The following is a 22,690-nucleotide window of genomic DNA, read 5'->3' on the forward strand; positions in this document are numbered from 1 at the left end:
TACGTGGCGAAAGCATCACCCTGCGAAGGGGCCGTGCAGCAGCCTCATTACGTGGCATGTTTGCAAAGCCTCGCCGAGCCGGGCTGGCCCCAGCGAGACTCTGCAAAGGAGTAGCTGGCAGGACAACCACGCAGAACTTACTGCCTGCTGTCACAGGGACGGCCTAACACAAGGGGCTGGCGGTCTCACTCTCTCTAGGCAGAAGAACGCTAGCTCTAAACAAGGGAAATGAAAGACATTGAAACAAACAGGCTGGCTAACACTCAGCAGGGCAAGGTCTTTGAGAATTGGAGCTGCCAACTCCTTAGTTAAGAGGGAATGATGCAACATGGATGCCTACAGAACCAGGCACCCCTTTTTGACGAGCTTCCCTGGGCTGGACTGGTATTTTCCAAGCTTGGCCAGCAGCTGCTCTTCAAACTGGGACAAAGCTTAAAAGGGACAGTGCTGAAGGAAGACCAGCACACTGGACTGACCCCCCAAAGCAACCCCACAACAGCACTTGCTGCCTTTAGCTCACTCCACCGCGCCGGACTGCAGTGAGCTAAATCCCACTTCTCTGCTCCTGTTGGCTGAAATCAGACCCTCATTACTTTAAACAGAGTTTATTGTATTTAATACATTATAAAATTTGAAAAATTGTAGGAAAGCAGCAGATTCAAACCAGAGCATCTCCACCAAATATTAATTATTCTGGCCCCCTTTGAAAAAACACAAAACAAAACAACAAAAAATAACAACGAAAAACTCATTCAAAAGAAAAGTTAACCTTTCACATCTGTGAGGGCAGACAAAACGTGTGCGACTTCTGTACAAACTACATTTAAAATTTCAGTCGACTAGCTTTCCAACGCAATGGATGGTCGTCTCCTGAACGCCTGCCCATCCACCTCTAAAAAAGACAGACATAAACCTCCATATGCAAATAAAGTTGAATCAAGGTGTGTACACATTAAAAATTGGATGGTGTTTGGCAATGGAAAATGCATTATGAGCAGTCCATGTATTCCCCAATGGTAATGGCTTGTACACCGTTAAGTGGGCCCGAGTAAGGCCTAGGACACTTAATGGCCATCACAGCACCAACCTCATCTACCACTTTGTTGTTGCATTTCCTACCCTTTGACATATACGTACATATATGTATGTATATACATACATATACATACATACATATATATGTGTGTGTGTGTGTGTTTTGATTTACACCTTGAGGTTATTATTATTACTACTATTCCAAGTGTTCCCATATGAATTCAGGTGTGGTCTCTATATTTGATATAAATGTGTCTTTTATTCAATTTTAGTTCCAGGACTTATTTGGAGTCCAAACTGCACATGAAACGTCCCCCTTTTTTTTCTTTTTTTTTTCCTATCTATTTTTTTTTTTTTTTGCATAAAGAAACATGTCCATTTTAGTCCAGAGGCTCTTGCTTTATTCGAATGACGGAGGGTGCGCGAGATGTCCTTCTGAGTTCTCGTCTCAGTACGTATTCACTGAATTGGGAAGAGTCCACCCCACCTCCACATGAGCCAACAATCTCAAACCCTCTTTGCTGTAACCTCTCAAGTACCTGCAAAAAAAGGAAACAAAACACTAATGTGTAAGTAAATAAACAGACTATTCGCTGTCTAAGGATGATAGGTGCTGTGTTCAAATAGATCCAGCTAGAAAACAAATGTGGTTACACAGATCCACTAACTGGTTCCCTAAGCTCCATCCTAAGTCTGATTTCTGCTGACTTTTGGGCACACAGCAATAAGAAGAAAAACGGAGAAAAATAGTTATTCTTTAGTACTGTCAGCAAATACAGTATTCTTCTACTCGCAGATTCATGCCTGAAAAAATGCATTCTCTGCTTCACACAATTTACAGTACAATAGGGCAAATACAGGATTGCACACCAGACATTGAAGCATGTTAAGCAAACACTTCAGTTCAATTGTGATAATGCAGATACTGTGGTCGTAATTTCAGAAGAGTTACTATCAGATTTTCTAGAGACTAAGAAGCTACCAGGACTGCAAAGATCTGTGGCTATACGTGTACCAGTGGTAAAACCTGTGACCTAGCTAGGACATGTGCTAGGACAGCAAGGGCAAGCAGAGAGCTGGGACGGGGGCAGAAGCAAGCTGGGATTCATAATGTCTATAAAACTACAAGACGTGTTACATTTTTACATGCATTGCTACAGGTCAGCAAATGTCTTTCCAAAATACAGCTAATTACACAGCAGACAAATCTCAAAAAGCAGGAGGTGGGAAAAGAGTTTCAGAAGCCCCCAGTGGAGATCAAACATCAAAACTTCAGTGTGTTTTATTTAACCTGATCTTTAGCATTTAATAATATAAGCCAAATTCCCCAAATATGTCTCAATGCAAGCCACTGAAAAATACAGGAGAAGTTAAGTCCTGAGAGAAAATGTGATGGATCAGGAAATAAGTGCAGCCCTGGGCAAATCACTGAGTCTGCACCCCACTTTCCAGGCCTGCCACAGTCCCTGTCTTGCCTTATATTGTTCTTTGGACAGAGATGCTTATTTCCCCCAAAATGGAAGATGTGGCATCATCAGCATGGGATCAGCATCTCTCTTGAAGCCTGTGTGTATTTTGCCACTCTGACTTGAGTTTTGCACATCATTAAATAGGCTTGGCAATCTTTGTGTGACAAAAATGTAAACATCAGGAAAAAAACTAAGCTGCTAAAGGATAAAATTGCTTTGACAAATATCATACGACATTTGCCCCCTTGAAGTACTATGTCCAGGTTTGGGGCCCCCAGCACAAGAAGGATGTGGATCTGTTAGAGCGGGTCCAGAGGAGGGCCATGAAGTTGACCAGAGGGCTGGAGCACCTGGAGCACCTCTCCTATGGAGAAATGCTGAGAGATGTTCAGCCTGGAGAAGAAAAGGCTTGGGGGAGACCTTATTGTAGCTTTTCAGTACTTACAGGGGGCTTATAAAAAAAATGGAGAACAACTTTTTGCTCAGCCAGATAATGACAGAACAAGGGGGAATGGTTTTTAAACTAAAAGAGGGGAGATTTAGATTAGATATTATGAGGAAAATCTTCACTCAGAGGGCAGTGAGGCACTGGCACAGGTTGCCCAGAGAAGCTGTGGGTGCCCCATCCCTGGAGGTGTTCAAGGCCAGGCTGGATGGGGCTTTGGGCAACCTGGTCTGGTGGGTGGTGTCCCTGCCCATGGCAGGGGGGTTGGAAATAGGTGATCTTTAAGGTCCCTTCCAACCAACCCAAGCCATTCTGTGATTCCATGGACATGTGGCTAAATATCCATCTTTGAATGCAATATCCCATTTCCATTATAACCTTGCATGCAGGGGTGTTCTAAATTTGCATTAGTCACTGGGAGAAAACAACTTTGATGTTTCAGCACGACAATAAAGGCCAATTATTTGAGACACAACTGTCCAAGCATAGCATGCATTAACCATGTCTTGACAGGTCAGATAGGACTATCCCTTCTCCTGTGTTGAAGCACTAGCATTATATGCAGCATCTAGAGAGCCTTCAGCACATACCACATTGCTCAACCCTCTTCATCAGGGGATGGGAGCAGAGCTTTGCTACCTGGAGAGCAAGACCTGGCAGCAGAAAGATGTCAAGCTCAGCTGGCAAGTCTCCATGTAATTTGCTCCTAAGACTGGAGCATTTAGGAGGTGTACCTAAACCAAACAGCATCAATACTGCTAACGATGATTCCAGATGTTAAAAAGTGTTCTCACTCCAAATTGCTGCCTGTGCATGATGTGCTAACTTAGATGAAGGTGGGTGTGGATTTTTTTTTTTTTAAACTAACAAAGGATAAAACAGATGACACTACAGCTTGTAAGCTTAATGCAATTCTTACAGAAATTACCTGCGTTTGTCTCCCAGATTATTTTACCCGTTTCACAATTGTTTTTTTAAACAAATACTACTGATTTTAGTTATTGCCACATCCTCTGAATGTGAAAAAGGAGGCCCTTTCCTAAGATCACAGAATTAGATAGGTCCATTATTGCAATAAGCAGATGTGTGTCATTGTTGCCACCTCATGAAGGAGAAAGAATGAACCAGTTGTTTTTGTCCAAGGTAAAAAGCACATGGTACGTTTGTTCAAGAAACATTTAGGGATATCATTATGCAAAAGACCTGGGTAACACTGGAAAACTTATATGCTAGTTTTTACCATGTGTCTGTGATAACTTCCCCCCTACTGCCCCATAAGAATCCTTCACATTTCAGCTTGCCTGACAGTCTCACTGAAGGGTCAAAGCCCCACAGGATGCCCCACATTGAGGTGTAACAGAGGGCTGAGAGAATCCTTCTCCTGTGGCTGCTGGCTGCTCTCTTCTCCAGAAATACTGGGTGCTACTCCAGGAGAAGGAGGAGAATTAGGAGGAGGAGGAGGCTGGCTGTGCTCTCCCTTCGTAGATGCATGGCCCTCATTTTAGAGGCTGGCCAACGCTGACACTAGCGTTCAGTCACCTCCTTCTCCAATTAATTCCCTTTTCCCCTCACTTCTCCTGTGTTCCCCAGAATAAGAGACCAGGGCTTTACCTTTTTTGTTCTTCTCTTCTCTCTATTCAGTTTCAGAGCTCCTAAGGACTCTCGGAAATCAGAGCACCTCCACCACCTTTCTTAGTGCATGGCGATTGCTGCCTTCCAAGGTGAAGGGACATAGCCTGATGCGCTCGCAATAGCTCTGTAGGGAAGTGGCACCCTCCTTCCCCAGCTTGAGATGTCTCTAGGCCCTCTCGTCTATCCAAAAAACAATTTATGACAAGCAAGGCATGGGACTGGAAGCAGGATTGAATGGTCGCCTTATGTTCAAGTGTCAAAAATGTTTCTCCAAATATAGTGTCTTTATAAATTGAGGGAAACATACCTCTAAGAGCTGTTTTTTAACACTAGCGTAGTTTGTTTTGCAAAGAGATTTGGTGACGATGTGTGAGAATTTAGTTGAGAAAGCAGCCCACAGAAGAAAATAACTAGCTCAGAGACTCCAGCTGATTTTGTTCATTGAAACCTTTCAGTGAGAGAGAAGCGCGTCAACCCACAGGTACCTGGTCAACAATCTCCCCTCCAATAAATGCATGTGACCTCCTACCTGAACTGAGTTGAGGTGACAGTATCCGTTCAGTGGAAATCTGATCACATGCGTTGAGTCATGATTCCAGCCGGCATTGACAGAATTACACATCACATCACCGATTTCTGGAAACACTTCTTCTATCAATGACTTATCACCACTCAGTGTAATCCTCTCTCCGAGATCTGGGGCAACTCGCACCACCAGGCACTCACAAGACTTTGAGAAGCGGCCACTCTCCCGGTCCTGTTTCCACCTTTCCATCTCTCCTAGCATGGGCTGAAGCTGGAAATACTTTGCTTCTTCGTATAGCAAACTGTAGTCCTGAAAGACACACACATTACTGTGCACAATTAAGAAAGAGGCATTGATAACGTACCACTTAATGTATATGGTTATTCAGGCTAACGCTGCTCTATATCTGGAACCTTTCAGACATAGCTCATAGCTACTGCATAGGAAGGTGTAATAAAATAATAGTGCAAGAAAAAAAAACAAACAAAAAAACTCCACCATCAGCAACTTAAAACAGACTGGGTATAGCGGCATTTGTGTGGGGAGGGGGAAGTTACACTTGATCATGTGCCTCATGCTATGGAATAATCCAGGCAGTCACATTCCACTTTTCCCCACATCTTTATCCCCACAGTGATGTCATAAAATAATGACCTCATTGAACAGATGGAACAGAATTCAATCAGGATTCAGAAAATTCATCATTAGGATCCATCGCTTCTTACAGCAATACTAGCAGGCATTGTAACAGGTATAAGAATGTAAATGAGAGAGACTGCAATGGTTCTCAGTGCAAAATGCTTCAGATATTTGCATAATGAATTGCACATATTACTGCATTTTAAAAATTAAGTATTTTTTAATACCTCTCCATTTTGCCAACAGTATTGTTTACTACATCATCTCAAACACCAGAGCAGAGAGAATGCATTTCTACGCATAGCCAGTACAGATGTAATTTAGAATTTATGATCCTGAGTTTGTCTACTGCTGTATTTTAAATAAATAAAAAAAAATCAAAATATTGTTTTTCTACGTTTAAGACCATAAGACCATTTGGAAAATATTTATACAGAAAAAAGAAGTAAGTGAGAACTAGGGAAGGCAGAGGAATCAAATGACCACAAGAGATGACTGGTAACAGCCAACACAGCCCTGATTTGGGCTACAGACTGAATACTTGATGAGTATAGGACACCTGAAGCCTATTCAGAATACTGCTTATATTTAATGTCTAATGACAAAGTCATCTATATATTTCTAAAAAACAAGGGGCTGCAGTTTACTTTAAGCACTGATCTGTTGGACGACTTACAGCACAACTGGAAGGGACACCCCTTTGAACATCATGGTGGTTGGGTGAATGTGCCAGGAGATAATGTCTCTAATTTCAGCTGAGCTATGGTATATTTATGTCGTTAAACGATCCTGCATATGTCACTTCTTAATATTGCACGGAAGGTGGCTTCTCCTTTTTCTGTATTTCTGATTGCTTTCAGGACAAGTGCTGAGAACAGCACAAAGACATTCCAAGGCTTCAAAAGAGGGACATGATGCTATCAGCTGTTCCTAAACCCCCACATTATTTGGGTAGGTCTACCACATCACCCAGGGAGAAGTATGTAGGTATCTACAGCAGACAATTCAAAGATTGCTCCTGAACTGAACCTCACACCTGTTACGCCCCGAACACCTGAAAATGTCTCAGATATGAGGGATAAAAGACTGCACTCCAGTGTGAACTGCTCTAACCCTTCCACATCACCTTTTCTGTTCAGTCTAAATTGCTGCATTTCGTATGGTGAACTAATGGTGCACCCAGCCATGCTGATATGCATTCATAAAGTAATGATAAAGATCTCTTCTGATTGCAACTTTGGTCTCCAGCACTCACTTCACAGCTACACCTACATACCTGCAAGCACACAAGAGTCTGAAGGTCTGCCTCTGTAGGCTGACGTCTGACATGGTGAACTATTACAAATTTGTTATCAAAAAGAGAAAAGCAGACTTTTTAATAAAGGTTAAATGATAAACACAGAAATATTCATCCCTGACTTCTCTAAAAATGTAAAATTAAATTTCCAGTATGCATCCAGGAGTCTGGGGAAGAAAATATTCTATGACTTAATGCTCAAATATTACCACATGTGCTGTTTATTATGTCAATAACATGATTCCCAAATGGTTCTCTGAATTTCAGCATGTGACTGGAAGCTGGAGTTGTTGCAATCAGAAGGGAATGATAAAAGAGGATGACAGGACCAGTAACCAGCAAAGCTCACGATCAGTTGGTTGCAGATGGTAACATCCTTTGTTTCCATCACCATCCTACAATGTTTAATTTCCCTAGGTCAAATGTGGCAAGATTACTCCACCACACCATAGCTAGGAGGGGAAAATTTAATATTGATGCCACTCTAGGAAAGCCTGACAGATGCCACTATAGCAACCCCATGCTCACTTTTGCCAAGTACCTGCAATCAAGCACCGTATTCCAGAAGTGCCCCCATCTGGGGCTCTGTTTTGATTATACATCAGATTCTTGCTTTACCAAGGTATATGCAAAACATCCAAATCCCTTGAAATCTCACCTTGAAATCATCAGGAATAAGGAGTTTTGATGTTCTTAAAAAATTCAAGATATATCTGAACATTTGCCCATCTCTGTCGATGAAATAATGCTGCTTGAGGCTGTCGAGGACGATGGGCTCCGTGCCATCGAAGAGCCTGCCGATTCTGGAGAGGAAAGAAGAGGATAATGTCAGGGTCAGACCACGCACAGCTCAGCAGTGACCAGGAAAATTTGTTGCCTTGTCTCATGAGACGACAATGCAAGAGTATTTGGGGCACCTTTCTCAATGGCCCCTTGAGCAGACCCCATCCCACCCTGCTGCACCAACCTCCTTGATCGGCTCTGTTCTGCTTCCTGGAGGAGTACATGGTGAATTAGCTCAAGAATTACACTCAAGAAAAGCTTTTTATTTGATTATTTTGTTATTAAATTATTTTTAAACCCAGATCATTTTTTGGATGCTCTTTACTGCAACCAACGCTTGGACCACCACAATTGAGGAAGCAGTGGGTACTAAGTAGTTGGGGAAATAAAAGTTATAAAGTTTCAATGTGAGGTAATGATTTCACAGCAAAACCCAGCCATTTGTGGCAGGTATCAATTAGCATGCTCTAAATTAATCAGGAGAAATGCCTCAGCATTTACAGAGACCACCCACCACCACGCAGTTGCCCAGAGAGCCTCTGCTTGCTAAAAACACTTGCAACATCAGCTGCTGGCTGAACACACGTTTTCTAGAGGTGTTCCTTGCAGAACCTGATTTAGTCAGAGCTGTAGAAAGGGCTAAAAATTGGGAACAACCCCCCTGCCACAGTAACATGAAATACACACCGTGTTTTTGCGCTGAGGTGTTTGCAAAACACTCCGGAGTTACTCACAATTTCCCAGTGAAATCACCAGGGGTGACTGGCACGTCTGATGTTGTGTGCATGTTTATGTGCCTATACATGCATATGGAAGCACTTTTTGACTCTTCCCGATGCCACCCCTCCAAAGAACTGTAAACAAAACATTCTCAAAATAGCTAACTTGTGATACGTCACGTGGAGGCTTTGCATGAAACACTACTGACATTCTTGGGCATGATTTTGGAGCCTTGTCACAAGCTGTTACATTCTGCAATATTCCACAGATTCTGCACCTTCATTGTTTTAATGAAAAAGCTCATTCTTATGTAGTTTTTGTCCTAATATAATTAATATGTTTTGGGAATTAGCACAGAAAAACCTAAGCAGTTCACTAAGGAACGTGCAATATCACCACCGTACACCAGCGTGCAGCTAGGGGATGGACTCTTGTTCCCTGATCACACTCGGCTTTTGGCGTACATACAAAGGCAAGGTACAAGTCTGTCTTTTTACAGGATGGATCCCACAAGCACAACGAATAGCCATGACACACACTTTTCCTTTTAAAAGAAGCGAGGAAACACCATTCCTCACCACCATCCTGAGGCTGCTTTGATCTCTCATAGAAAACCAAACCCCAAACCAGCACAGCCCAGACATGACCAACCCTCCTGGCTGCACAGAGCACCCCAGGCTGAGATACACCTGTACTTGAGCAAGGAAAGGCAATCTCCAGCAAGGGTTCAAGAGGCAAAAAGACAGAAACAGCTCCCGAAGTTGGAAGGATGGCAGGGCTTGCAGTGAGGTTGTGGGGAACTGCTGAGAAACTGGGCTTCACATTATCATCAAATGGTTGGGTTGGAAGGGACCTTAAAGACCACCTAGTTCCAACCCCCTGCCATGGGCAGGGACACCTCCCACCAGACCAGGTTGCCCAAGGCCCCATCCAGCCTGGCCTTGAGCACCTCCAGGGACGCGGCATTCACAGCTTCTCTGGGCAGCCTGTGCCAGTGCCTCACCACCCTCTGAGTGAAGAATTTCTTCCTAATGTTTAATCTAAATCTCCCCTCTTTTAGTTTAAAACCATTGACCCTTGCAATAAGTCTCTCGCCATCTTTCCTGTAGGCCCCCTTTAGGTACTGGAAGGCCACTGTAAGGTCTCCCTGGAGCCTTTTCTTCTCCAGGCTGAACAACCCCAACTCCTCATAGGAGAGGTGCTCCAGCCCTCTGATCATCCTCGTGGCCGCCTCTGGACTCACTCCAACAGGCCCATGTCCTTCTTGTGCTGGGGCCCCAGAGATGAATGCAGGACTCCACGCAGGGTCTTGTGAGAGCAGAGCGAAGGGGGAGAATCACAGAATGGGCAGGGTTGGAAGGGACCTCCAGAGATCATCTAGTCCAACCCCCCTGCTCAAGCAGGGTCACCCAGAGCATGTTGTACAGGATCGCTTCCAGGTGGGTTTTGAATATCTCCAGAGAAGGGACTCCACAACCTCTCTGGGCAGCCTGTTCCAGGGCTCTGTCACCCGAACCATAAAGAAGTTCTCCCTCATAAGGCAACGAAGCCTCCTGTGAATCACCTCCCTCAACCTGCTGGTCATGCATCTTTTGATGCGGCCCAGGATATGGTTGGTTTTCTGGGCTGCAAGGACACATTGCCAGCTCATACTCATTTTTTCATCCACCAGTACCCCAAGTCCTTCTCCACAAGCCTGCTCTCAATCCATTCATCACACAGTCTGTACTCATGTTTGGGATCGCTCCGACCCAGTGCAGGATGTGAGCAGAGGATGATTCGTGCCCACAGTCACATATCCTTCCTTTAAAACAGCACAGCCAACCCAAACGGAGTCGGAAATGGCATTCATGCTCACAGCAGGCATCACAACAGTACACGCAGTAACACATTTTGGACAGAATACAAGTCTTGTCTCTTCCTTCTCACTGGGCGGGAGAGGTGAAGACTGGGAAAGAAATAAAAACCCATTAACCTTGGTTGGCCATTTAAAATTCTGTAGGAAATGCCAGAATCAATTCAAACCACGAGAAATCTGTAACATATAAGGAATTAAACATATTTTCCAGTATGATCCAGCACAAAACATTTTTCTCAAAGCTATCCCTTAGAACAATTCAAGCTTTCTTCTATGGTTACTTGTTAGTGCCTGCGCCGCTGCTCAAAATTTAAGCTGTGACAGGCCATATAATACAGACTTCTGTTCACTAGGTGGATGAGCAACATTTATGTCTAATATTGTAACATGAGGCATTTAGATTTGATTTTCTCCCATACTCAAGCACGTTGTCTTGGAATCTGTCACAGTATTCACTCACAAACCATATGTATTTGGCCAAGTCAGTCATTACTGAAATGTATAATTGTAATTGGTTTCTGCAGTGTTTCCCTAGTTCTAAATTACTGTTATAATTACATATTTTAAACCTCTAGGCTTTCTGTCTTCATTTTATTAATTGTTTAGAAGAAGAACAAGATAGCATCGGAGGCTGGAGCCTTCTGACAAAATCACAAAGCTGACACCAGTGCACAAACAGCAGGGACCCAAAAGCCAGTCCATCCGGCTTGGAGGAGCTAGCAAAGTGCCACCTTCGCGTGCTGCTGCTTTCCAGCAGCAGCAAACCACGAGGAATTGCTAAGAGCTGAGGAACTGGTAAGCACCAACTCCTCCCCTCTCCAGGACCACTTTGCGGTACACAACCATACTTTCAAATGGTACAGCAGCTTCAGGAGACTTCTGTAAATAAAATTTAAGCCTTTTTTGGACTGAAAACCACAGATTCCAGCTTCACGGCCCCCAGGGAAGGACTTGCAATAGCTCAGTGGCAGGGTCTAAGTTGCGTTTACTGCCATGAGAAGAGACTGGAGACCAGAAGAAGCACAGCAGCAAACTCTGCCCTACCTTGCACTGCACACTTTCTAGACGATAATATTTGAGCACCCATCCTCCCTGTCTCCCACAGCTCTGCTTCTCCTTCTGCTTGGTCTCATGCTGAAATTATAAATGCTTAAGTGACACCAGGCTGCTGGCATGAGGCAAAAACTGTGAAGCCATGTTCATTATAATTTCGCTTCCCAAGAAAACCTAGAAGATGCTTTTCCCCATCTCCTTCTTGACAACTTCAGCTGATGATTGACAAAGATATATATATATATATATATATATATTTAAATGACAAACACATAACAGCTGAATGGATTTCCAAACAGCAAAATGCTTTGAAGGATGCTTGCAAAATAAGTTGATAATTATATGCAGAATAAGCCAAATATCAAGGGTAAAGGATAAAAAAATGTAGTTCATTTATAAGGAAATTTACTTCTGATATGTTTAATTAAAACTAACAGGCTGGAATTTTCTGTATATATGGAAAATTAATGTCCCATGGGTTGAAAGTGCGACCTCCAATGGGTAATAATTAACATCTTTGGCTTTAAGTATCATAATCCACTGTCAGAAATCAAATGCTTCAAGGGTTGAAAATATAACCATTGTAAAACTCAGCTTCCACCAGAGAACATGGGTTTACTTTACGGACACAAACGTGGTTTTAGTGGGGAGAAAACAACAGGACATGGAGAAGATCAGTGTTTTACTTTTATAAAATACTACAGGGACCCTTGTCCCCACAGACCAGCACTCGTAGAACAGCATTTCTACAACAAAAAGCAGGGGAAGATGACATTGCTTACAGGGTTTCTCAAGTTCTTCAGAAACAACTCCTGTTTGTCGAGTATAAAAATACACTCAGTCTGCAGCAAAGCTGCACGGCATAAGTGTTTATATCCTTGCTCTCTGAACATATAAATATTTACATATATTATTATAGACATAAAGAGAAAGTCTTTCATTTAGTATATTCTGCCTCAGTTGAGTATTTGGGAAAGACGCAGTAATTAAGAACAAGATGGCCAATATTATTTGAACAAGCCAAGTACTGCACAGCTTTCTTACCACTATGAAAAATGTTACAGTTCTGCAGATTATTTGAGTGACTTCACTGGACAGAGCAAAAATTCTTCTCTTTTGTATTTTGTATTCTCAGAAGGATACAAGGAACATGGAAAGGCAACAAACTTTGTTATCTGCAAGCATGCAGAATATTGCTTTACGTTTAATCATTTCAAGAGGTAGAAATGAATCCTTTTTTTTCCTCAAGAAAATACAGAACCCTTATTGCTGAATATATTTAGCATATTATCGCTCATGTTATTATTATTTAAAGAGGACACTACTAACTCAGAACTGATTTTTTTTTTTCCAATAAATCATTTTCAACTGTTCCAAGTTGTCAGCTTTCCTTGTTCTCCGTGCCTTTCACAAAACAGCAAAAAGGGAGGAAAACTCATGGTGCAAAGTCCTTTCAGTAACCTGGCAGAGGAAGAGGTGCAGCATTGGCAATGTGGTACCCGCAGTCCCATGCTAGGTACCTGCCTGGGACTTGACTGTGCTCTGACACCCAAGTAGCAAATCCTCATCTCCTTCCTCAAATAATGAATTACATGGCAAATAATTACCAAAAATAAATAAATAAAAAAAAGTTGAAACCTTACATGGTTGGAGCCACGGAATCAAAGACAGCAGGGATAAGTGAATGCAGGTTTTCCTATCTCATCATTACATTTAAGTGGCTAATGCGAATGAATGCTTATTTAACACTCCAGGGTGTGCAGAGAGTGAGTTGGAAGAAGCTTTTACTTTTTTCTTCTCTGCGACTTTTTAGTCCACATTGTCCTTATTAATTTCTTTTCATTTTCTTTTGCTGAGTGCTCAAAGGCAATTTGCATAAGAGCCCATTATAAATTAGATCTGTTTAATGGTATGCTCATCTCATGGCTATTTAATTTTACTTCCTCATATGTCTAAATTATATAATTTCGCACTCTCCCTAGAAGCTAGTACATTTGAAGGGGTAGCCACACCAGGGAGAAATGCTATGCTACCCAAGTGGAGAATGACTAGGCTTTTCTTTTATTCATTTTTCAAAGGACTACTTTAGCAGTAACAACCTGCTCGTCTTTTTTTTCCAACATCTCATGTCATTTGGACCCACAGTGACTGAATACCTAGCAACCTTCATAACTCTGCATAACAAAAGTTGCCTCATAAACATGATATAAGAGAATAAATTTGCAATTTTCAGTAAGACATACATTATGAAAACCACATTTTAACCAAATACCCTGTTGTAATCTCCTGCTCTCAGTGCTATTATAATTTGTTCTTATCTCTTCCTCCTTACATTTAATTTAAGGTTTCATGTCCATGAGTCTCAGGAATTCCTTGGCAGAGACAGTTCCTAAGTTATTAGGAGAGGCATGAATACAATGATTGTAAAGCGAAGGTAACGGGGGAAAAGTGTATTAAAACCTAAAATCTTATTAAGCCTTCTATAGAAAAGGTATTTATATAGGAGCCAAAGCAGACAAAGCAAGAAGACGACATTAAAACACCAGGTCTTATGAGATTTAAAAGAGAATGTTACACGGCATTTTAAAGAACAGATAAATCCCAGATACTAAGTGGAAGTGATGTCAGAAACCTTTGTGGAAATATTTGCCAAAGATTAAAGGACTGGATCATTTACATGGAGACCATTTCAAACATCTTATGATTGTTATTTGAGCATGGAGGCAAAAGAGAGGGTAAGGACAAGCTCAAGGGGCTAATAAAACACTTAGAAGGAATTGAGATAGATGGGAGGCGGTGAGTAGCCTTAAATGCAGAGTAAAGTATATGAGGAACAGATGGGAAGGATTTGAAATGATGAGTGAGGTGGTATCAGGAGGGAAGGCATCAGAGACAAAAAAAAAAATGAAATGTGGGATTTGCTATAACCTGCTTGATCAGCGGCAGCACCAGGAGCAGAGATAAAAGCAAATCAGGCCTATTAAAAAGGAACCAATAGCCACTGGATCTAACCCACATGGACAAACTGACACAGTAACTGGGAGAGAACAAATTGCACAACTCCATGCAGTCATGTTGCAGGAATGAGACTTCCATGAGAGACAACTGCAGCTTTATATGCTGCAGATGAGTGAGGAGATGCTGGGGATGTATAACTGAATGACAAACAAGAACATGTGGGTCACAGAAAACATTGGGGTGAACTAAACAATGGATGGCAAAGGCCCCAGAAGACAAAATAGCCTGATCTGTTTGCCTGAAAAGGAAGTTTTTCCAAGAAAAATTAAAACCTGTATTTTCCCCACTAAACAGGTGATCTTGCAGCCAAGGAGATTCAGACCAGAGGTAAATAATTATTAAATAATAATTCTCCTGGGACGTTCAAATACCCACATTCAGGACCATCAGCCACCCAGACCCAAATGGCACTTGCAGAAATACTGATGTTTTAGAAAGGAAGGCAATAAATAATTCGGATGGGATGTCAAGAGCTGGTGACTCAAGGCTAGAAGAGTATATATATGTGGGTAGACAGAAACCCTCTCCCCCACTGCACAGCTGCAGCCTGGGTGAGGCCAGCACAGCACTAACCCCAGACTGCAGATGATGGGACTAACCCCAAAACTAAACTAACTAGAGCACTAACCCCAGACTGCAGTACCACCTCTCCTTGCTCCTTTTTTCAGGCTCACTCATGCACTAGATCTGCTGCAGAGCAGGCTGCAAGCCTTTAAGCCCCACATCTCCTGCAGTGTTTGATGTCTTGCAAATAAGTCCCAGAAAACTTTTTAGTTTTCCAGCGCGTATCAAAACCACTTTTCCTAAAATCATTTAAGCCAATGAAATGTTAAATCAATTATTCACGCAAATATTTTCTCCATCTCTATTTTTTTGTAACCAAGTTTTCTTGGCAATGATAACATTTCACAGAAAAATTAACAAATATTCTCTTTGCTTGCCAAGATAATTTTACTAAGCTCGAATCCGATTTCATTGAGGTACGTTATTTATGTTTTATCTTGAGGGAAGCTGCCTATTAGGTTAGTAGCAACCGTGTCCTTTTGCTTATGATACGGTTATTACCAAGTTATCAGGAGTACCTTTAAGTTATTAGGGTGCAATGGCAAATTAAGTACTTTGCGTCATAATTAGCTAATAACTTTTGAATTATATTTTAATCATGTTTAAGAAGGTCAGGTTTGCTGTGAGTACAGATAATGGAGGATAGGAGCAGAACTGGAGTGTTTATCGTTCAATACCAAAAGCCAGAAAGCAGCTGAACTGGTGAATGCACAACATCCCAAAGGCCATGATGCTCTATATATTCAGAAGACTGAGCCCCTTCACAGTAGCAATGTACTGAAGTAGAACTTGTGTCTTGGGACTGTGTTTAGGTAGAAAGCAGAAAATATATCAGCTCCAACCCACTCTCCTTCAATCCTGTCAATTTTTTCAAAAAAGACATGTTAGCAATAGCCATCTTCATAGTTCTGTCAATATACCCTGTAAACCTAGATTACACAAAGAGACAACACTAAAAAAAATTAAGAAAAGCTACTAGAGACATTTTCCTTTCAAAAATCTTGGCACTGGGGAAAAAAAATCACCCCAAACCAACCTTCTCAGAATGGGGGAAATTCTTTGATGTATTCTTTCGTGCATCAAACTTGCCCCTCAGCTTTCATGAATTTCATTCAAACCACTGCTAGCTCTCAGTATTTCCTCTGTACCCTGAAGAACGCTCAGCATTAAAATTCCACATACAAATCACTGGAAATTAGGAAATACTGCCATGAAATTGTAACAGATCAAGCTTTCCAAGATCTTCACAACTCTGGCTACTTACCCAGAAACCCTACCTGTGTTGTTTTGCTAGCTGCTGCCTCCTCTAGAAGGACAGACAACTCATCTCCGCAGATGGGACATGAAGGCACTTGCCAAGAGCTGCACAAGCTCCTTCTGCCCATACAGGCGTCAGAGTGCGAAACCAACCTCTGCGTGCTGCACAGGGGGTCCTATGAGGACTAATTCTCGAGAGGCCACTTCTACATTACAGCCTAATTAACAGCTTCTCACCAATGAATAAAACTCAAAGCGCTTCTGAAACCTCTAGCTGTTAACTACGATGAGCCTGTGTCCCCAGAAAACACAGAACCCAGCATGGAATAAAGCACTGCCACGTACTGTCACAAGGCAAATTTGCCAGGGAAGATGGAAAGGATTTTTAAAGCCTTCTAAGAATAGACAAAACGGGGAAAAAATACACATGTAAAGAACATTATTATCCTAGTCAAAACAAGCGTCGCAAGTTAAGATGTCAGACACCGGAGGTCCTTCTGCAGCTGCCATTTGCGAACCTCCCTGTGCCTGAAACGTGACCTTTTTGTGGTCTTTCGCGACCTACAGACTTCCCACAGCACCCTTCACTTGGGCAGCATGGGACCTGGGATAAGCCAGGGCTGCACAGTGTAGCAGACCCTTGCCCATGGGACCCCCGCTTCAGCTGCTGGAGGAGCAGGGAGAGGCCTGGCGGATGAGGCAAGGGGAGGCAGGAAGGAGCGGAGGCCAGGCAGAGAGGGGCCGTGCTGGAGAAACAAACTCCATACAGATCTCCTGCGTGATGCTACCAAGTGTGCCTGCCTTATTTTGTGAACTCCCACCCTACAACGTGGGGGCCGGCTCGCAGAAGCACCGCCAGCTCGCAGCCTGAGGTGCCGCGACACCTCAGAGAGCAGCGGCCTGGTGGCCAGAGCACAAACCCAGGCACAACTTCCATGCCTTGCCACCTCAGCCCTTTTCACGTCACATCTCTGCCTTCAAACACAATCTGCTGTGAGTGAAGCAAGAAGGTGCCAGGCTACGGAAAGCTGCAAGAAAGCATGCAAGAACGACTCCTCAGAACGGGACTTGAATAATGTGCAGAAAATACGGCCCAAGGACACATGCTGAACAGTGAGGAGGAACAGGAGATGCTGACGAGATGTTTATTAATTGAGCACCATATTTCTTTGTGCAGAGCAGCAGGCAATCACATCTTGGAGATGGTATTACTGCACATATACCACGAAGTTGACAGACTAAGGTTGCCCTGGCAGCTCTAATAACGTTCTTTTCCTATTAAAGCTGACTTTAATTGCACGGAGAAAAGCTGCAAGGCCAGCTACCTGATAACAGGTTTACTACATGCGTCTCAAGCATTTGTGTCCTGCTTTAGTGCGCAGATCACCTGCTCCCACATTCCTCCGCCCGGACTGAGGACGCATTTCAGATTACAAATTCCTTGAGAAAGGCAACCCAGATAGCATGAGAGCACACACAATAGAGGCAAGGGAGATGTGGGCGTTACGACCACAGAATTTACTATGAGAAACGCAGGGCCACGCACTGCTATTGTTCTGACTAACTCCAGCTTATATGCATTACAATTACATTGCCTCGATTCCTAGTGTGGACAGCCGTGTGCCTACATAGAGAGACGTGTTTATACCTGTCTAATTTATTCTCATACATTTACATGTTTAACTGCTTCCACGCTAGAGGTTCAAATGATTTAAGCATTTCAGTAACTAGGAAAATCACACCATTAACCAAATCAGTTAATACAAAACCTGTGTGCTAATCAGGTAAGAGGACAGGAAAGTCCACCTAAAACAGCTTAGACAGTGGCTCTGAGCAACAAATAATGCTTAAAGCATAGGTCAGAAATGCCAAAGCCACGCCTGCATATTCTGCTGGTGGTGGGGGTGATAAAAAGCACACAGATAACATTACTTCCATTGACAGACTTTACATATACTAAACAGTGGCTTTATTGTTTATTAAATTAGATGCTGTCATGGTGTAATAGTCCCTGCAGCCATACCAAACCCCACAGTAAGAATGTATTTCTGTGGAGGAGGTAAAGAAGAAAGGATAAGAACTGAGATACAGTACAGAAGCAATACAGCCCTGTAAATAGGGAGATGAGGATTAATTAATCAATGTAGGTGAAAACACACAGCATTATTCCAGCCAATAAAACCCTCAAAAATACCATGTCCAAAGTGAATGTCACACCACCATTCTTTCAAAGCAGGAGAGCCAGGATGTGACTCAGCTGCCAAACCGCAGGTGCCTGGTGTCGTTTCGGACGCTCGAGGGCATCCCAGCGACCCCTGACGGGCTGGGGGATGATGCAGGGAAGCTGCCGAAGGCTCATGGAGCAGCCACAGAGTCCCAGCCAGAGCCGTAAATGAGCACTCACTGCCCACACTCAGCCAGCATCTCCCATCCATGGGATGACCAGATCTTACTAGTAGAAACCAGCGCAGCCCAACAGCTAGGATTTCCTTGTGGCACCACCAGGCTGCTAATAAACAAGCTGCCTCCCTGGAAAGCTGAGCACTGCTTTTAATCCATCAGCTAGACGTTGCTCATGGAGTAGTCTACTGCTTGAATCTATATATTTTTATTATTTCCTATGCTTAATTTGAAACCCTTCTCTAAAAAGAATGAAATTTAAATACACTTGGATTAAAAAAGGGGGGAAGAAACAGACATTGCCTAAGGGTCTTTCCATACTGTATCTGTCCTCATCCCCAGACACGGGTACTGCTGCACAACTCTTCTAGCAATAGATTAAGTTGCAGCTTGCACTAACGATGGATACTGAAAACCCTGATCAACGGCTAACATGAGTAAGTGTACACCACAAGGCCACAATTCCCTTACCAACAACAAGAAAAAGACCTAGCAATTCTATAAGAAAAATCCTGAATTTCAGAACTGCAATTTTGGAGAATAACACAAGTCCCAACACAGGCATTTCCAGGGACAGAAAAGTGTTTCAAAGTGTTTTCTTCCTCTCTGTGCTTGTTGAAGATAAAACATGTTACAACAACCTTGCATTATCCCCTCCACTTGTGTAGCTACTTAATACTGATACTTTTTTCTCTATTCCTGAATGCAATAAAATTTTAATTTAGCAGAAATCCAGGTGTTTTGTTAGATTTTATTTTTTTTTCTTGCATCACCACAAGGCATAGATATAATTGTTTTTTGCTATCTTTACAGGAGATCTACAGAACCACATTCTGGTTTGCCTGAAAATAGTTTGGGATAATCAAAAGCTGTGCTGTTTCATCAAAGCTCTGCACCCCCCACCTCTCCAGAAGTTGTCGAGGCTGCAATAAATGGTTTGGGGCTGTGGGAAGGTTCTGATCATTTACCGCTACCTTCCTGAAAGCCTACTTTTCTTGGAGTTTAGAGGCGGGTAGAAGCCAATTAGCACAACACAAGTCTGGAAAAGATAATGTCTTTTAAAACAAGCAATTCCAACCATGAAGCAAGACCACCAAACTATATTTTCTTGCTAACTGCATCCATGAAAGTCTGTCTTTATTTGCATTAGCCATACAGACCTCTATGAGGGAAATTTATGCATTGCCCTATTTGACTGCTGATTTTTGCGCAGCTTTCTTACCCCCTTGGTGTACGCTGCAAGATGCCTACCAACAAAAATCACAGATGGCAAACGTCCTTCTGCAGCATCCTGAAAGTGGGTGCCCTAGTTGTCAAGCAGAAGCTGCTGCTGAGCACCAGTTTCGTGATGGGCTTTACCAGGAGGGAGAAGGCACTTACGGTCAGGTTGGGCTCTGCGATGTTAGCACCGTTATTGCAACGATACAGCTGACAGGAAAGCAGCAAGTGGGATGAGGATCTGCTTGCAGGTCTGCTGATTAACATCAGTCAAGACATGCTCGCTCCTTAAGGTCTGCAAACAAAGGCAAAATGAAACTCCCGATCTCATTTTGGGAGCACATCGCTGGCTTATCATCACAGGACACATAGAGAAGACAAAGAGGGGATTTCTCTTGGACCCACGGAGCACAGAAGACTGTCAGGAATGGCGCAGAGCCCTTTCTGGCCGTGGGGACCGGCCCCGCTCACACACAGTCCCACAAATGTTTTGTTACTACGGCAGAATAACATTAGCACAGCGATGAGGAAAATAAACTCTCCGTGCTATGATGGATGTGCCCTCATTTTGTACGTAAGTTTAGTCAGCGATGTACTGCAACAGACCTGACCTTTACTGGCACTGGGTTTCACCAGCCCTGTTTTTCCAGACCCCACCCCGTTTATTTTGTTCTGTCTGCAGCCTCCTCAGCTTCCAGCTGATGAAGCTTTCATAACCACTCACCTTCCCCAGTGGAAGCAGTTTGCAAAGAAAGACACCGAGGCACACGAGCCGAAGGTCCTTCACAGGACGGGATGGGGCTGCTGGAAGATGTGCTCCTGGAGCAGCCTCAGCCTGGCTCTCACAGTGCTGCAGCCCTCTCCTCCTGCAGATTCAGGGACAGGCTTTGAAAACAACATGACTAATTTTTCTCCTGAGGATGAGAACTGCACCACCAGCTTTACGATTTTAGCACGGTAAAAAAGCCAGGCGTATGTTCTCCATCGATTCCTATGGCCCGTTGTGTTTTCAGGACTCCATTAGTAAGAGAAGGAAGGAGGACTCGCACCCCTTATTTAGCTGCTTCGCATTTTAACAGCGAATAAAGTAACCCACATAGAAGCTAAATGCAATTGAAAGTTGCAGCCATAGCAGCTGTTCTATTTTCAAACCAATGCTTTACACCTTATAATGACACCAGACAAGCAGCGACTTCCAGCAACATCCTTTTCACCTCTCCTTTTGTTGAGCCTACCAAAGAGAGAAGCATGAAACGCACCTGATTAGGGCTGTTATTTCTGTATCTGAAGTGAGGAATTAGAGGCTCACCTGGAACCAGACCTCTGCAGCTTGGAGAGCAGCATCCATTCAGTCAGAGGGAGCTGCGCCATTAATCCAAAGTGGAAAGGGGAAAGTGCAATTGTAGCTCTGCTGATGAGTTTATCTGGGTTAGCTACTAAGCAGGGAAAGGCCGGCATGAAAGGCATGGCCCAGGGCCCAGCTTTATGAGACAACAATAATAGAAGCTGGAAAAATGAGAATGCCTGACAAAAAGCGGGGCCTCCAAATACACATTAGCTACTGAAAAGCAGGAGCTTTTCTCTCCTTGTCCTTTCCCTTGAGTTAGGTCTTCCACAAGGAAAATACAAGCAGGGAGGCATCTTTCCCCTAGCTTACTTCATGCCTGTAACAGCATGTTAGCAAGACTTAAGAAACATTCATTCAAAAATAAGACACTGGCATACTGGGAGTCAATCATGATTGGCAGCAAAATGACTTGAAAACCAAAGAGCAGAAAACATATACAGTAGATATGTTTGAAAAGTAACTGTCTGCTTTTCAAATGCTTGCTGGTGACTTCAGCCATAGCCAGCTGTACCAGCAGCACTTGGAGAACACGCAAATCACCTCATTGTTTCAAACAGAACATGCGGTGTTTCACGCGACAAGCTCCAAGTAGAAAATTAAAAAAATACATTTTTGAAATTCTGCAATTATACAGCTAGTAGAACGGAATTTAACAGCAAAAGTGAATAAACAATAGGTTTTGAGGCTGGAGAAATTACCATCGCGGTGTTATCTAATCTCTCCCCAGAAGTCAAGAATTATGACTAAGCCCTTCCAACATAGATGCAGCCTGAAATTCTATGTCAGAAGTATGTCCAATTGCATTTGGCAACCCTTTGTCAAGAGAGAGGCTGAATATAATTGGATGAATATTTGAAGTGCTTCATTATTCATGTAGGAAGGCTAGGTAGAAAGTATTTTGTAGTCCCAAGACACTCGAGGGTGTGCGTTATTGGGTAATAACCAATTAGGAATGTTGACAGCACTCTGCCTTTAGGATCACCATGGCCAACAATGCACCTGGGTGGATGATGTTGTGCAAAAGCACACACCCACTGCTTACTGCCCAGTTTATTTAAGCAAACCTTTCTCTAAAGGAAATGGAGGACACCCCGAAGGACGTAAGCTTGACAAGTCAGTTGCATTTTGGAATACCGTCTTCGTTCTTCCCGTTGCAGCTGCCCTCCAAAAATACATTTTTTCAATAGTCCTCCTGGATTATTGATACTACTGATTATTGGAATTGATCCTCATTTATTATCTCTTTTACTTCATATAATTTAACAAAGAGCAACATGCTTAGTACTTGCAGCAAGGAAATACTGACAGCAAAAAATCAGCTCCTAACCACACAATCTGGTAAAATAACACCAGCAAACACTGCAAACTGAGAACAGCTGAAAGCAAGTATCTTCCTTTCATGCTCGTCTAAGTAAAACATACAAATCA

At 42.9% G+C, this 22,690-nt stretch overlaps 1 protein-coding gene across 3 annotated transcripts in view; it reads right to left on the reverse strand.

The window, feature by feature from the left end:
- Positions 1-408: 408 nt before the first annotated feature.
- Positions 409-22,690, reverse strand: part of KCTD1 (potassium channel tetramerization domain containing 1) — a 98,287-nt gene continuing 76,005 nt past the window's right edge. For all 3 annotated transcript variants that reach the window (XM_050709220.1, XM_050709221.1, XM_035564052.2), the window contains exons 3-5: positions 7,702-7,846; positions 5,111-5,416; positions 409-1,574 (exon numbers count right to left, since the gene is read on the reverse strand). In XM_050709220.1, coding sequence (XP_050565177.1) covers positions 1,416-1,574; positions 5,111-5,416; positions 7,702-7,846 — 610 coding nt within the window. In that variant the 3' untranslated portion in view covers positions 409-1,415. The remainder of the gene's footprint in view (positions 1,575-5,110; positions 5,417-7,701; positions 7,847-22,690) is intronic.

Source organism: Cygnus atratus, chromosome 2 (genome assembly GCF_013377495.2).
Source record: "Cygnus atratus isolate AKBS03 ecotype Queensland, Australia chromosome 2, CAtr_DNAZoo_HiC_assembly, whole genome shotgun sequence".
NCBI classification, from domain to species: Eukaryota; Metazoa; Chordata; class Aves; order Anseriformes; family Anatidae; genus Cygnus; species Cygnus atratus.